The 16,333-nt window shown below is 48.4% G+C and overlaps 1 protein-coding gene across 4 annotated transcripts in view; it reads left to right on the top strand.

The window, feature by feature from the left end:
• LOC111855928 (zinc finger protein 385C-like) overlaps positions 1-16,333 on the top strand; it is a 111,678-nt gene that overhangs the window by 45,712 nt on the left and 49,633 nt on the right. The window contains exon 1 of one of the 4 annotated variants that reach the window (XM_023835439.2): positions 10,770-11,143. The exons of the other annotated variants lie outside the window; for them this stretch is intronic. Within the exon in view, the coding sequence (XP_023691207.2) occupies positions 11,134-11,143 (10 nt within the window). The 5' untranslated portion in view covers positions 10,770-11,133. Of the gene's footprint in view, positions 1-10,769; positions 11,144-16,333 lie in introns of those variants that run through there. 4 annotated transcript variants of the gene reach the window in all.

Raw genomic sequence — 16,333 nt, 5'->3', positions numbered from 1 at the left:
ATGGGGGCGACCTTGAAGCGGGTGATATTGTAACCTGGGAAGTGCAATGCACCAAGCTTACTTGAAAACAGATGAAAAATCAGGTTATTGCTATTTTTTTTAACTCGGTTCTGGACAGTGCCGGCCCAATTGAAGTGCGATCACCATGCAGATTCGTACTTTTATCTAAGAAATCGACAATTCCAATTTATATGATCACCGCAGCCAAAGTGGGTTAGATCAGTTGGGGACAAAGAAATCCTCACAATATTAGTACAATTAAATGCTGCCACATTTCAGAAGCAATTTGAAAGGATCACATTGGGTGGAAAGGAAGTATATTAGAGGTCATGTGTCTTTGACTAAAGAAAGCGGTTGGGATTTTCTCACCAAAGTCCCCATTAGCCAGCGTCCAGGTCTGACCTTTGTTAAGACACTTCAGATCCGCTCGCTGGGCACAGCCAGGGTTGGCTTTGTTGTTTGAAACCTCAGGAGCTTGGTACGGGCTTGCATTGCCTCATCTGAAGCTGTAAAATTGAGGGGTGGGGGGAAGCTTATTGTGGTCTGATTGTTAGCCGTGTAATTACGTCTTGACTCCGTTATTCCGGTAAGTGTGGGAACCTGCACTTCTTGGTAAAAGTCGCTGGAGTTTGGCTTCCAGGCAGCAGGGGGCACCACGAGGGTGGCCGTCATACACACGGCTCACCAGTGCCGAGCAATGCCGCAGCGCCCCCTGGTGGACGTGCTGTGTTTACAGTGCGCTAGGCTGCTTTTGACCTGTCCTTTTTGCCTCTGTGGGGAGGGGCAAGGTTGCGGAAGGGGGAGCGCTGGGATTGCGGCAGGGGCTGTCCGAGGCAGCAGGGGTCCGGGGACGGGGTCGCAGCTAGAGGGCGACGTACACTTGGGTCCGCACTGTGCCTTGAGTTATGGTTATCGGCCAGGGACACGGGTGCGAGGCACAGGACTGTATCCACGGAGACGGGTACAAGGACAGGTACTCTGAGCGGGTAGATGGGCAGCAGTGTGAGGTCACTCATCTCGTTTTGGCCAGGCTGTAACGCTTAACGATCTGGAGCAGGAGTCTTCCCCCCCCCCCCCCCCGCGCCCCGCTTAATGAGCCGCATGGTAAGATGAAGCCGATTCTAACAGGACACATCACAGCTGGGGGAGATCTCAAAGATACACAAATTTTTACTGCACCACTCTTCAGATACGCTAAACCGCACTAGCGTGACAGACGGCAGAAGGTCCTGGAAGTCGTAACTTTGTTATTTGCATATTTGTTGCAGTGGCGGAGAGCAAGTGAGGTGGTCCTTGTGTGTTTTTTTTTCTTGCTGTAGGTAATTTAGGTTCCCACCTCCTGGGTTGTGGGTTCAAGTCCCACGTTGCCTTTGAGTGTGCGGAGTTTGCATGCTCTGCCTGTCGTCCAAAAAACAGGCGGCTGGGTGAATTGGTGTCTCCGAATTGTGAGTGTGCTGTGATGGGTTACAACCATGTCCTGGATTATTCCATGCTTTGCGGCTGTTTTTCGCTGGGATAGGTTCCAGACCCCTTTGACCGTGTATAGGACATGCTTTATAGAAGATGAGTGGATGGGATGGATGGCAGCCATATATAATGTTTGTGTGTGTGAGATTGTGCCTGACAATGTGACCTTGAGAACTGTTCTTCCTGAAATAGACTCCAGCCCCAACAGGACCTGCTATCGGAGGATAGATGGATGGAGTAACATGTAAACAAATTAAAAGCAGTAGAGTATTAATGGGCTGGTTTATGTGGAACTATCTGAAGGGTATATTGTCGGTTATGATCTGGCTGGCGGCCTGTCGCCGCCGATCGCTCGTGTTGGTGTTGTCAGTCATCATCTGCTCGTCTCGATAACGGATTACCGAGAGCCCCAGAATGACTGTCAAGTCGCACTCAGGACCCCGTATTAGGGAGTGTAATTACTGTATGACCGATCCTGTCGCTGCCATGCACCCTGTTCTGGGAGGGGAGATTAAGCAGACCGCCACGCCGGGGTCTTTGGGTATCCGTCGCACCAATTCACCTGCATTTTATTCAGTGTGGCGACCGGGATGGGGGCTTTTCGGACTCGCCTGCGCTTCTGAAACATCTTGGCCATACGAGTTCCAGTGCTTCAAGGTTTTATTTTCCCATTATGCAGCAGAGAAACTTTATTTAAACTAATTTCGCAGAGCGATTTAAAACAGTTACTGGCATCCAGGCCAGATTGTCCCCGACTTCGTGCCCAGTGCATTCTGGGATAGGCTTCAGCATTGCCATGGCACTTAAAAAAGCAGCTAAGGTATATAGATGGATGGATGGATGGAAGGAAGGAAGGAAGGAAGAATATCAAAAAGATATCAGCCCAGGTTCCATTCCCTCAGTCCACAGTGGGCTGTGTGTACCACAGTTTTTACATTTAGTAACTCTGCTTTAATAGCGGGCCACTCAGTGAATAGCACTGTCGCCTCACGCCTCCATGGTTGTAGGGTTAATTCCCACCCTGCTGTGTGTGGGGGGGTCTGCATGTTCTCCCTGTGTTCGGGCAGGTGCTCCAGTTACCTAAAATGTGCACTGATGTCTCTAAATCGCTCTCAGTGATCATGTGCACGTCCTGCTATGGACAGGCATGCTGACACAAGTGTTCTCTGCCTTGTGTCCTCTTGCATTCTGGGATAGGATCCAGGCTTCGCTGTCACCCCGTACTGGAGAAACAGTGACGGATAGTAAGAGCTCAGCGTCTGAACTACTAAAATTTAGTGACGTGTTAAAAAGCACATTTCGTTCTGTATTATTGCATCCCTCTGTTCCATAATTACATGCACCTCATCAAAATTCAACAACCAAGAAAATCAGGTTTTATGTCTGATTTGATGATAGGGAGACGGCAAGTCTGCATTTATCAGCTTTAAAAAAAAAACAGGCAATAACAGTCTTGCGGAGAGGTTCTGTGAACCGTGGAGTTCTTATCCAGAATCTGTGGAGCCCCATTCTTTGTCTTTCCTCGGCACCCACAAAGTCGTTTAAAAGGATTAATCACTCATTGTCTATGGGAGCCGACAGCCCCCGGTCGAATTCTCGAGAATTAAGCCGCATCTCCCAACGAAACCTAAGAGGAGAACTTGCTGAAGAGCTTCTCTTGACGTCCTTCAGAGTCGACATGTCAGCAAGCCATTCGCTGCCAAGGAATGCGTGAAAGATTGTCCCTCTGACTCATTTAAAGGGGAGTGACAAGGTTGGAAGGTAGTTTTTGAGGGAAAACCCTCCAGCACAGAGCATGACAAGGTCACGCCCGGGGCAAACGAAAGCCGTGCCCTTTGCTGGTACTGAATCGATCTCTGTCCAGCTTACCTGACATCAGTCTACTGGACTTTACGCAGCTGATTTTGACTGTGCTATCGTACAACGCAAAACACCCTGACTGCATATTTTATCAAAGAGTTATAACCAAAGCGAGATCTCCTGGGCTCTGTTTTATCTTGTGACAGAATATCTTAGTTCAGCTATGCTTGGTGTTGAAGAAAACACTATCACATACCTGCCTACCACACATACAGGTGAACAGTCAAGAAAAACTTTGAAGCCCTTTTTCACAGTATCAGCGTGGTTACTCTGCTTTGCCTTTGAAGGGCATTATGTATGTTTACAATTTAGTCTTTGTATTTCATTTGAATACATGTAACATGCATCCATATGCCAGCCCACACAGTATGGGGTGCAGGGCTGCAGTACACGTTGGCTGGGATACGGGGCACAGTGGCAATTTCATGATGCCAATTTATCTAAATGCACGTCTTTGGATTGAGGAAGGAAACCTGCACAAACGCAGGGAGAAACTCCTCGCTGTCTATGGCGGATTAGAGAGAACGCACTCTAAAGCTTCGATACGTCCCAAGACTTTGTGATATGCGGAACCACGTAAATGCCGGGGAGAAACGTAAATTGCGCGTGGATCTACGTGAAAAATCCCCAGGCCGCTTCTCCTGCTGAGAATGGCGGTGACGAGGGGAAATGAGCTCGCCATGCCACGGAGTTCGGTGTTTAGTTCTGAAGTCGCCTTTCTCAAATTTGGACCTAAGGCACCCACAGTCAATACTATTACCCGTTGCCACCCTAAGGGTTTGGCGAACCATTTGAGGCCTGATATCAGTTTATTAGACGCGGTAACAGATTTCAGCCACTAGGGGTGACTGTGAGACGGGGGGGAGGGGCGGTGAGGTCAGTGGTCAGGCCTCTCTACGCACCAGTAATTGATTCTTGATTGTAAAGGGCATAAAGTAGTTATTTTTCACAGAGGAGGGAGTGAGAGGGACCAGAACGCAGGCAGCGGCTCTCATGGAGTTGGTCTCGGTTCATCTTGCGTTTGAGCTGAATTGGTGTCTGGCCTGTTAGCTGTGCTCCTCCACCCTGTAGCATCCCGACGGTGGAAATGCAGTGACTCCAGACCCTCTGTCACATGACATCTGTTCGCCGTCCAATCGGATACTAAAGAGACGTCGGTGTTGCCACGCCTCCGAGTCTTTGAAATATTGGTCATTGATGTGAGTTGGTTTCATTAAGAAGTGCAGATACGGAGGAAATGACCGGTGACCCTTGAAATATAGATTTCTGGATTGAGTATGTTACGGTAACAATATACTTGATGGGGCACAAATAATATAGAATTGTACTGCTACTAATGTGTTAATTACCCACAAACTCTCATACTGATCACATGTAAATTCATCATTAATTACTTGTGTCGAATGTTTTATCTCAAGCAGTTACTGTATCGGTTAATTCTGTAAGCCTTTGTGAAGTACTGATCATGTTCATCATTAACGAATCATAATGCATTTTTTATCTCAAGTAGCAGCTGATGTGTACTTCAGTAGTAACTGAGTTATTACTAACTATTTGTGCCCCGTTCGGTAAAGTGTCACCGATGTTGCTGTCGTTTCACATTCACCTGGAGCTTTTACCCAGAGCAGGTTACAGTGTAGGCGAGGGTTACAATTCATGTGTTTTCCGTGGGATTTGAACCCATGACCTTCGCATCATTAGCGCAACACTCTACTTGTTGAGGTACGGGAGCGGGGGGGGGGGGGGGGGGTCTTTGCCCTTTTACCATTTTTAGTCTTCTGTCATCCTTGCAGAGAAGAGTCTGCGCGTTCTAGACGTTCCAGTCATACCAGAGCTCCATTAGGGGAACCTTTGTTTATGTTTAACATCATTTGCGGTCTTTAATGAACGGAATCAAATATCACGGAAATCTTTAAACAAACTAACTGCGCCCTCGTCGGCCATCACCAGACTCCATATTCACTGCATATCTCCCTGCCACCACTGGCAGTGTATCCTGTTTAGGCGTCATCAGAATATCAATTGCAGAAAAACAAAAACAATTATTCGAATGATAGGTCCGTAGCGTCCCAGACTGCCATCAGCCGCGGTTGATTCAGTCCTGCGATTATCCGGCGGGATCTATCAGAATTGCAGATTTACGGTCTTTGCAGAAGCAGCCGGGGGGGGGGGGGGGCGAGAGTTGCGCTGAAGATTGGGGGGGCTTGATGAGGGAAATGTTCTCCTCTCGGTGCTGACAGCAGAGAGGGGCTCAGCGTGGAACAAGAGGAGGATGAGAAATGGGATTAAGATAGAAGGAGGACTTTAGGACATTTTCCACGGGAAGAGCGAACAAGAGAATGTGAAAGAGAAGTAGCAAAGAGCATTTTAGAGGTAGAAGTAGAGGAAGTGAGGAAGAGGGAGACAGAAGGATGACGGGTGGGTTGAAAGGGGGGCAGAGACACGCGAGAGGGAGGGAGGAGACAGCTTTGAGCTGTTCTAGAAGTTTCTGGCATTTTTTGTGAGCAGGTTTGGCTCTGACCCAAAGGACTTATCAGTGCCCTGGAATGCAGCGGGTCACGCCAGGCACCGGGGGGGCTGGGGTGTGGAGCCAGGCCGTCCCTGGAGGATGGGATGGCAGGTGGCCAGCAGAGAGTCACCCACATCCTAATCATATCTTTGAATGTTGAATAAAAGGGCTCCTTCCAAGGCACTTGAAAAGCAATGGAGACGTATCTAAAGGAGCTTTTAATTTAACATTTGTGCCTTGTGTGTTTATTTATGAGTATCTCTATAACTTCAGTAAAGTTATAGCAAGGTTTAGTGAAGATTGCATGGTTGCCTAACAGCCATTAATTAATGGATTAAACCAGGACTGCTGCAGCCTTCCCACGTGTCACCCCCCCCCCCCCCCCCCCCGTCACCCATCCCTGTGGGGGGGGGGGGGGGGGGTCCTCCAGCTCTTGTGGTGCAGCAGGGGGCTTGTCTTTTATCCAGTGCCTGGAGACACAGCCCTGGGTGCTTTCAGAGAGCGTCTGACAAGCCATGATGCCACCCCACGTGGGGCGGTAGCCCCAGTGAAGCGCAGTGAAGCAAAGTGAAGCGCGACCTCCCCGGAACGGCACAGCTGGCTCCATGTAAGCGTCCTCCCCCTGCACCAGTGAGGTTTATGTCTCTGTTTACGTACTGGGGCCGGTTTGGTCCCGTGGTGGAAATCCCGCCGTTGCCTCGGGCCAACGTTCCCGAACGAACCATCAGCTCTCAGTGCCTCCCTGCCATACCCCCCCCCCACCACCGGTGAGCAAAGTCATTACTGACTCAGGAGTAATTACAGCTCTCAGGTGAGCCCCGGCCTCCCTAATTACTCAAGCCCTGCTATGGCTTATCCTGCCCCCCCCCCAGGATCGTGTGCCACAGCCCATTCCGTCTTCCCATTTCCTGTCCCTGGAGTTTATTCTAAGCAATCTGACGGGTTTATCCTCCCGCTTAAAAGACAAAAGCTGAGTAACGTTCTCCTCTATGACGTGGCAATACGCCTTTTGGGGGTGACGGGGGGGGTCACAGTAAATTAAATTTCTCTGTTCCCATAACCAGCAGGTAGTACTAGAGTCATAAGCCAGTTATTATTCTTCTTCTTATTCTTAAATGCTTGTGCTCAGTAAATTATGAGTTTCTTCTTCTAACTTCACAGGTGCCTCACATTTACGTTTTTTATGTCCAATGGCAGCTGTTTTATTACGCCGTTAGGCTGTTTGTCACATGATCTCATACGCAGTGGAAACTTGAGAATGCTCATGGTGCAACCGGGGGTCTGAGTGGTGTTTTGTCTTTTAATGAATGTTCCATCCATCCACCCATGTTCCGTACTGGTTATCCAGCTCAGAGTCACAGTGATCGTGGGACCTGTCCTGAGGAGCACAGGGCAGGAGGCGGGAGACACTGTGCATGGGGTGCCAGCCTATCACAGGGCACACACTCACACACACACACACACACTCACGCGCACACACACGCACACACACTCACACACACACACACTCACGCGCACACACACGCACACACACTCACACACACACACACTCACGCGCGCACACTCACACACTCACGCGCACACACACTCACACACACACACGCACACACACTCACACGCACACACACTCACGCACTCACACACACACTCACACGCACACACACACACTCACACACACTCACACACACACTCACGCACACACACACACTCACGCGCACACACACACTCACGCGCACACACACTCACACGCACACACACACGAAGGGCAGCTTGAAAATGCCTGATCACATGCCGGGAAACTCACACGACACGGGGAATGTGTACACTGCACACTGTACACTGTACACTGCATGTGCCCAGAGCGAGGCCTTGCGTCAGTTATTCTAAATGTTTTATCATTCTCCCTCTTGGCTTCTTTGTTTAGTATATGGAGGGGAGTGGGGGGTATGCCCCGCGCCCCCAGCACCCCAAGTACAGAGCGCCGTTGTTTTCATTACGGCCAGGTAGGAGGGTAGAGAGGCCCATTAAAAGAGAGTCAATCCTGATGAGCATTGATCGTGAGTGTCAACTTGAGGGCAACTGGGAGATTAGCATGACAGGGAACGCTGCCCTCTAGTGGTGGAGCAGATGCAGATTGTGTGGATACTCACCCTAACCCTAACCCCCCCCCGAATTCCAGCGGCGTCCTATAGAGGCATTTATCAGACAGAATGGGACCGCTGTAGTATTTTTCTCGTCATGTCTTTCTGCTTATCCTGCCCCCCAGGGTGGATAGTGCGGGCTTAACCACAGCCAGCACTGGGCGGTTATGGAAAACGGATGGATTATCTAAATCGATGCTGCGGACAGGAAACGGGAGCCCAACAAACACAATTTGGACTTACAGTCCTCTTCGTTCGTATGTCTGAAAGTTCGTAAGTGGGAAGTTCGTAAGTAGAGGATCGTCTGTAAGCTAAATTGGCTCAGTTTGATAGGCTTAAACCAAAGAAGTTATATAGTTACATTAAATTTCGAACTTGTTTTCTGTCCAGAAGACCCAGATAGAGTTACTGTATACTCAAAGCCCCGCCCCCCGAGCCAGGTGACAACGTGGTTAATATTCCTAACATGCCCCCCACCCTCCCCCAGTCTCACACCCCATTCTGTCAATCAGGGCCATAGTAGCCCCCCCCCACTACTCATGCCTGCTATACTGACATCAGCTAATCCCACGTTTTAATTAATCGTCAGTGCAGCTGTCACTGGGGACTTCGGCCACAGGGGGGCTATGCCCGCTTCCTGGACACGCAGCCGGACTGGTGCCCACCAGCCTCCGCGTTTCCCTCGTCTCGCCGCAAACGGATAACGAGGGGATCCCCAGCTCTGAGCGAGGAAGCCCTACAGTCTGAAAGGCGCACGGTACGGTGTGAGTTCAGCACCCCGGGAAACAGGCGGCATCGGGCGTTTTTCTGCAGACGGCAGACAGAGATGATCGAGCCCCACTAACAGCAGATGCCATTCACACACAGGAAGACATGCCTGTCTCTGCGGCTGACGCCAGGCTTGTTCCAGAACCTTCCATCGATTCACGATGCTGCATAGGACAAGCTACAGTGCAGATCCAGCCTTATCCAGGACCTCTTGACGCATGGTTGGGGGAGGGGGTGTCCACACGGGGACCCTCACCGAAGCCGTCCACCGACACGGGACTGATGGGGCATGAAATCATTCATCATCAACACCCAGGCTGCCGTTGGCCCCTGGCTGCGAGTAATTTGCTTCCAATTAGCTGGAGGCGTCCGTGCTAAAAACAGGTCTCTCCAAGTAGCGCAGTCCCAGGTGAGCCTATCTCATCACAGGATGAAACTTTCCCTCGTCAACAAGCCCCAGCTGATTTTCACCTCTGCTTCGAGACTCTGAGAAACCGTACAATCTCAATCTGCTAAACAGCGCTGATAGTCAAGCCCCCAATTCCCTGCTTTGCGCTGTTCCCAAACCCCCCCCCCCCCCCTCACCATTGAGGGCCTGCAGGTGCATCAGCGTACTATTTTCTGCCCGATCAAGTGAGTGACACCCTGAGCTCTTGTCTGCCTCACCATTAAAAGGTGACAGTGGGTGAGCTATAGATCGCTTGCCTCAAACACAAAAGTTCTTTCATTCATTTAAGGGGTCTTTCCGGAATTCATCATTGCCTAATAAGGTTGCAATTAGGAACTCCCGCTTCTGACAATTCCTACGTCTCCTGGAAAGCACCCCCACAAACCATTGCGGCCAAAAGTAATCTCTTTCACCACAGCCCCTCCTCTGCCTTGACACGGTCCCAACATGCCGGGAAGAGGCAGCAGGGAAAGAGTCGTTTTAACTCCTGACGACACCCTCGTGAGATGCAGAGCATCTGTGAGAAACTCACCGCTGCTCCAAGCTTCTCTCTGGTCGACTCTGACGCGCAAGCTGGCTGCGGCTGCGGCTGCGGCTGCGGCGTCGTGTCGGGGGAAGGCCAGCGTGAAATTAGAAGGGACATCCCGTGGTGACCGCCGAATCGCGTCTCGCTGTTCTTCTAGAATATTCATGGGAGCGACCTCATTTGCTCTCACGGAGATATAGATAAATACCAGCCTGCTTGCAAACATTTCATTTTCCGTTTCATGGGTCTGTAGTTTTCTGTGCCGCACTGACAGCGTGGGGCGGAGCCTGAATGGGACACCGACGCCACAATGGAAGTCTACTGTCACGCTCCCCCGCTAACAAACATTGTGGCACCTAGAAAACAGAACTTTGGGAGTGCGCCTGCGGTATATATTTTATTTGTGCCCTCGTGATACTTTAGGGGTCACAGAAAACTGGGGGGGATAGCGGCCAAAAACTATGGAATCACCATTTCACCAGTCAGCTTCAGAATGGGAGTCGGAGCATTGAAATTGACATTGAAAAAAATCCGGATGAACCATATAGTGTTTAGTACAGTATGTCATATGTCTGAGGATTGGCTGACATTTGCTATATATATGTGTGTGTGTGTGTTCTTCTGTATATGGATGGATTTGTGACATATGGAAGCATCCAGCCAAAGCGCCTCTTGAAAACAAGAGGGAGGTAAGCCACATTTTGTTAGCATTGACATATCAATGGAGCTCCCCCCCCCCCCCCCAATACAGGCAAAGATAGGCTCCTGAACGTCTGTCTAAGTCTCAATCAACACAATTCAGTCAGCACTCGATGATAAGAAGACCGGCGCGCGCTCAAAATCCCAACGTGACACACATTTCTGCGTCTGTCACGCGCTCCTGCCACTCGAGAAGATGTGATCTGGCAGATATTGGGGTCATCAAAAAAAAAATTAAGCATGATGGTGGCCCGTGTCCCCATCGGCGCCAAACGGTGCCTGACGGCACGAGGAAAACCAACCAGCACCCTTTCTGTCTTACACTCCCTCTTTCTCTCTCTCTCTCTCCCCTCTCTCTCTTTCTCTGCCCTTGCCTACCCTCCTCCAGGACACAAAGATCAGTAGAGCATTAAGCCTTTGATTGGGGTGCATGTGTATCATTCTTCTAGTTGAAACTACTGGGATTTGCGGAAATCCGTGATTGAAGATTTAAAAAATAGGAAAACAGACCGTGAAAATAGAACAGATAAGGAGAGAACAAAGACGATTTACTTGTTTCCGTTCTGTTTATTAGTTTTTTTTTCTCCTGGGGGATAAATATTATCGTATTGCGTTTTTTTTTTTTACGGGTTTTCTTTTTGGACACAACTGGGTCACCTTTTGCGAAGGGGAGAAGGCAGAGCTTGTGAGCGGTCTGGCTCCGTTCAGACCCACCATGCTGCTTGGTAAGTGCGCGGAACTTAACTTGGAAATGTATGAGGGCGCGTGCTGATGTGGCTGCGGGCGGCCCCGGGATCGCGCTGTCGCCTTAAGCGTACACCCGAGTGCCTCCTGCATGCGCTTACGTCCATATAGATTTCAGTCTGCCGGGACTCTGCTCTTTCCGTAACAAAATCATCTGAAGTATGTACAATAATCCGAAAGCCTTTCAGCGGTTTATAATAAGAGAAGTCGAGTGGGGTACTTGTTCTGTAAAACTATGAATACATTCCGGCTGTATGATTTTTATATAGAGTATATGATTGTCAGTACTACTACAGAAAATTCAGTCAAGTGCTTTTGGTTAACACTATTCGCATTTTGCATGAAGTTAAGGTATTGATGGTGCATGAGGATGACAGGAGTTTTGCTGCGCGGTCTCCGTATTCTCCCTGTATCGTCTTTCTTTATGCGCGCTGAGAGCATAACGATTTGCTTTTTTCTTCATATACGCGACCTGCCCCGTTTTTGATCATGCATGACTAGCTTACCTTCCCGTGCTTTCGTCGCTTTCCGCCGGCGGTTAAACACATCCAGTAACTGATGACTATTAATGCTGCCCGTTTATAAATACCGGCGTACGTAATTTACAATAAGAACGATGGTAGTGAATTACTGGATTATTTCTTGAACTCCGAAAAAAGTCTACAGAAGTTTAAAGCATACCTCCGAGTTAAGTAACACACCCGAATTAGTGTTTTCACCCCAAACTCATTTCAACATAGTATAATATTTAGATTTTTAGAAGAAGCAGAGCGTTTTCGTAAACGTTTCAATAATGCTACCATGGATGCCGAAACGAATAGAGGTTTATGCGAAACTGTTTTAACGCGTTAAATCGCAAAGACTCGATCATTTTGGCAAGGAATGGATTATTGCAGCCCGATGGATTGTTTATCCGAGAAATTCTTATATGAATAATATTTAATATAATATTTAATTAACATAATTGATTACATCAGTTACTTCAGCACAATTATGATTCTGGCAAAATAGTGAATCCCTAATATTATTCCACTTTCATGTAGTTATGACAAATAGACTTAATATTCATACATCATCTATCCATCAATTTTCCAGCTGTGTTGGGGGAGGGGCAGCATAGCGCACAAAGCAATTTTGAGATGCCAGTTAGCCTAATGTCATGTCTTTGCTGGTGGGAGGAAGCTGAAGCAATTTGGGGCAAAGACCCCCTGTTCATCTCTAGTTACGGCTTCAGCGTGTGGTCTGTCATTTGAACATTTTAAACATCTGGATTCACACTAATTTTACAGACAGCCCACCACAATGCTTCTGAAATCGGTGTTTGTTTAAAATAAAGGACATCAGTCTTTCGTGCGATGTTTGTTTAGACGTCATATTAAATGCTTTTGGTGCAGACCGCCTGTGAGTTTAGCTAACTAAAGCGAGCGCTCTTTCAATGCTACGCTTTGCATTGCGGCTTTTAGAACCGAGTCGAAATGTTGCCGTAGAATGTTTTATGAGATTCTCGTCAACGGTAGCTTTGAATGTCTAAACTCATTGTGATGGAATCTTGCTGACTTGCAGCGAGGATATGAAACAGTAAGGAACCTTTAGAGTGAAGAGTCCTGTCAGTCTTGTTTACTGCACATGATGAGCCCTAGAGCTGAGATGATCTGTGTTTAATTCTGCTGGGGGGTGGAGAGTGTTCCCCAAACGGCTTTGAGGTACACGCCGCTGACTAGTGTTGACATTCGCCTGACAGATGTGGCTTTTAAGGTGACTTTTCGCCATCTTGCTGGAGGCCTGTGTAAAGTGTATGAATTGAGCTTGAGGTGGACTGGTGATGGAGTAATGAGAGACAGAGGAGAACAGCTCTTGGGGACCGAATTACCAAATGTCTGCACTTTTTAAAGTTAATCAACAACTAAACGGGCGTCAGAATCAATCTTGACCTTTTCCATCTCTCTCTGCTTAATCTTCACCTGCCAAACTCCTTTTCAGTCAAGAAGGCTCAGACCAAAACAGATGTATGTTTAGAGAGGAATGTGAAAACACCTTTTTGCCCTCACTGGCTCAGTAATTCCCTGTTGATTGTCTTTTTATTTGTATTAGTCAAGCAGCAAAAGGGTATTTAGGTTTTAAGATGTGAACTGGAAGGGAAGGAATGAGTCAGCGTTTTCACTCAGGGTTATAACAAGGCACTAATTGAGGCACCGTTAAATTTTATATTTATTTATTTTAATGGAGTCTTTTATCAAAAATGTGTAGCCCTCTGGTTCCTCGGCAACAAGAACTCCCGGCTGAAGGCATTGCTGGAAGACACTGACTACTTTACAGATGAAACAGTTAAATGAAAGATGAAATCAGATACCAGCCACTGAATAGAAATTGCTACTGAAAGGTGGTAAAATCGCCCGATTTCTTTATAGTTTGCCGCTTTTCGTTTATGGGAGTCGGGGAGCCGGTTGCGTCAGCAGTCTCAATGTGTGCCAGTTCGTTCGCAGAATTATCCTCTGACCCCCTCAGAAGAAGTGCAGGTACTCGATATAATGCATATATTTTTGCGCCGTTGTTATGCATCTCGGGTAGGATTAGGAAATCCAAATGTGACTCGCTCACTTCACTTTTAATTGCCCTCATTTCCCCCGGATTGATTGTTTTATGAGTGTGTGCATGCAGGCTGTAGCCTCACACTGGCGGCGTGAGTGAAGACAGGCGTGATTGATGCGGCCCAGTTCATGAGGTTGCCTGTTCTGGCCGCGTTTGGTATGTACACCGCAGGTCGACCTCTGGGTTTTATTTGTCACGGAGATTTTATCTGTTTACTTGCCCCGGGTTTGAAAAGGAGGTCGGAGGTCGTTGCCTGTCAGCGCAGGGGTGTGCTGCTGAGATGGGGGCTGGGGGTCAGCTTGGGGCCGGCCTCTTGGCAGGCATCAACTCTCACGGCCAGGAAAGAGGGTCCCAGGGATGCGGTCGCCTGGTTACCGCGGTAGAATGCAGATCAAGACTCCGCCCCCCCCCCCAGCGGAGCGTGCAGCATGGATCAGAGCGAAAATCAGTACTGTGAAGGAGCAGCTAGCTGTGCTGTTCAGCCTGCTGAGGTGACAGCTGCAGAAAGGTGGGCTTTCGGCTGGTAGGGGGCGCCGCTGAGGATTGGCTGCACTGTGTAAGCACGTTTTTTTGTAAGGCTCAGTACTGAAATGTGTAGCACTTTTCACCCAAAAGGATATCAGTATAAAAGCTGGACCTGTTTGTGCCCCCAGGCTGTATCCTCAGGCCTTTGATGCCATGGTGACAGGGGGAACGTGACAACAAATGAAAGTTACCTGAGCGAACTGATATTGCTATGAACACAACCTGCCAGAGGGGGCACTGTTGATGTGCTTTCGAATCATTCACTACTAATGACTTATCAGTCAGGTAATCTATAGTGGGAGCACAACAGTAAGCCTTACCATAAAAGTGTCATCAGAATACAGTATAGCTTTTATTTTTATTTACTCCCGGCTATGTTAAATGCACATCCTGATCATCCCGTCTGTAAAATGCTGCCTTTAATAAAGGACCGTCCTCGCTGACAGGGCAAAGTGGGCGAGCTGTAAGGTCTGTAGAGCAGAATCTGGGGACGTCTTGGGCAGATGTGTTTTTGAAGATCTCATGACACCAATACTCAGTGGGTAGACCTGAATGCCCCCCCCACCCCCCGTGATGGGTTTGAATTACTTTTTTAAGTCATCATACAAAGAATATCATAGACAGACCCGTGAAAGTGGAAATCAATACTCTATTAACTTGACTCCCTCTCCAATTTTATTCCCGGCTTTGTCCTCTCTCCCCCTGCCTACGGTGGCTTGGTGACTCCCCCTGCCGCTGAGTCATGGACCTCAGCATTGTTACCAAAGGACCATGAAGTTCGTCACCTCTGTGAACGCGACGAGGATGGGGAAGCAAGGCGCGGTCAGGTCACGTTACGGGGACTTGGGGGGGTGGTGGCTGTGCAAATCACCTGTTTGCTGGCACACAGGGTCTGGCCCAGCAGTCAGCGCCGTGGCGGATTCGGACAGAAATTTTGATAAAAACACCATTTTTACCAGGAACATGGTATTTAAAAATGCAAAGTTTTGTTTTTCCTCTATAAGAACTGCTTGCACAAATGCAGATGGGTCTTGCCACGTTTGTCCGTTATATAGATAGGTTGATGATCCTTGTTCCCCCCACCTGGACGGACCTCTCTTGATTGGACGCTGTGCCCAGTGAGCGTGATGACATCATGGGCCCGCCCACACACACACCCCCCCAGCTAGGTCTTACCATTTGCCCCCTCCATGAGTGCGACATTTCTCCACTGGTTCCCTCCCTATTTTCATCAGAACATGAAAACCAGCATGCAGTGTCTTGAGCGGTGAGCGATTAACCAGGACTGGCGATGAGCTGCTTTTTGCAGTGCCCCACCTCCCGCACTGCTCGCTCACGCCAGCGTCCCGCGGCCCGCCGTGTCACCATTAGGAGCTGCCGCTGTGCCCGGCGTTCGAACATCTGCCAGAGTCGCAGGGATCCCTCAGCACCACGCCTGTGTGTCTGCGAGCGTGATGAAGATGTCGGACAGTGCGGGGCGCAGTGCCAAACCCGCTATTTGCAGACACTGCAGGAAAACCCTCTTCTTAAGCACTGGATCCTCCTCTATACCACTGTGGTCACACAGAAGAGCATTAAGTGTCCAACAGCTTGTATTCATAGATCTATAAATGGAGTATTCAGTCTTCTGGGACATGCTGAAAGTTTAGCAGGTGATTATTCCCCGTTAATGGTGAGATATCGAACTTGCTAGACGATCCCCAACTGTTCCTTACAGCCTTGCTTAAAGTTCTATCTCCATTTGACATTGAGATTTTGTTGAGGTCATGTTTTTAGTAATTTATAAACACATTCATAACAAATAATGCATTCATAAAGCATTATAAACATGGCTATAAATATTTACCAAAAGGCATAACATTATAGCCATGTTTATTATGCATTATTAATGCTTTATGAAGCTCTCATCTATAATGCACTGTAGATACCTTCATAATGCATTATAATGGTTGGTATAAGCATTAAGGTTGCTTTGTCCTGCATTATTAAGGTATCTATAGTGTATTATAGATGAGAACATGGCTACAGTGTGTTATGCCTTTAGATGAGTATTTAAA

Source organism: Paramormyrops kingsleyae, chromosome 22 (genome assembly GCF_048594095.1).
Source record: "Paramormyrops kingsleyae isolate MSU_618 chromosome 22, PKINGS_0.4, whole genome shotgun sequence".
NCBI classification, from domain to species: domain Eukaryota; kingdom Metazoa; phylum Chordata; class Actinopteri; order Osteoglossiformes; family Mormyridae; genus Paramormyrops; species Paramormyrops kingsleyae.
The sequence above is the reverse complement of the archived record's forward strand: the minus strand, read 5'-3'. Positions and strand labels throughout refer to the sequence as shown.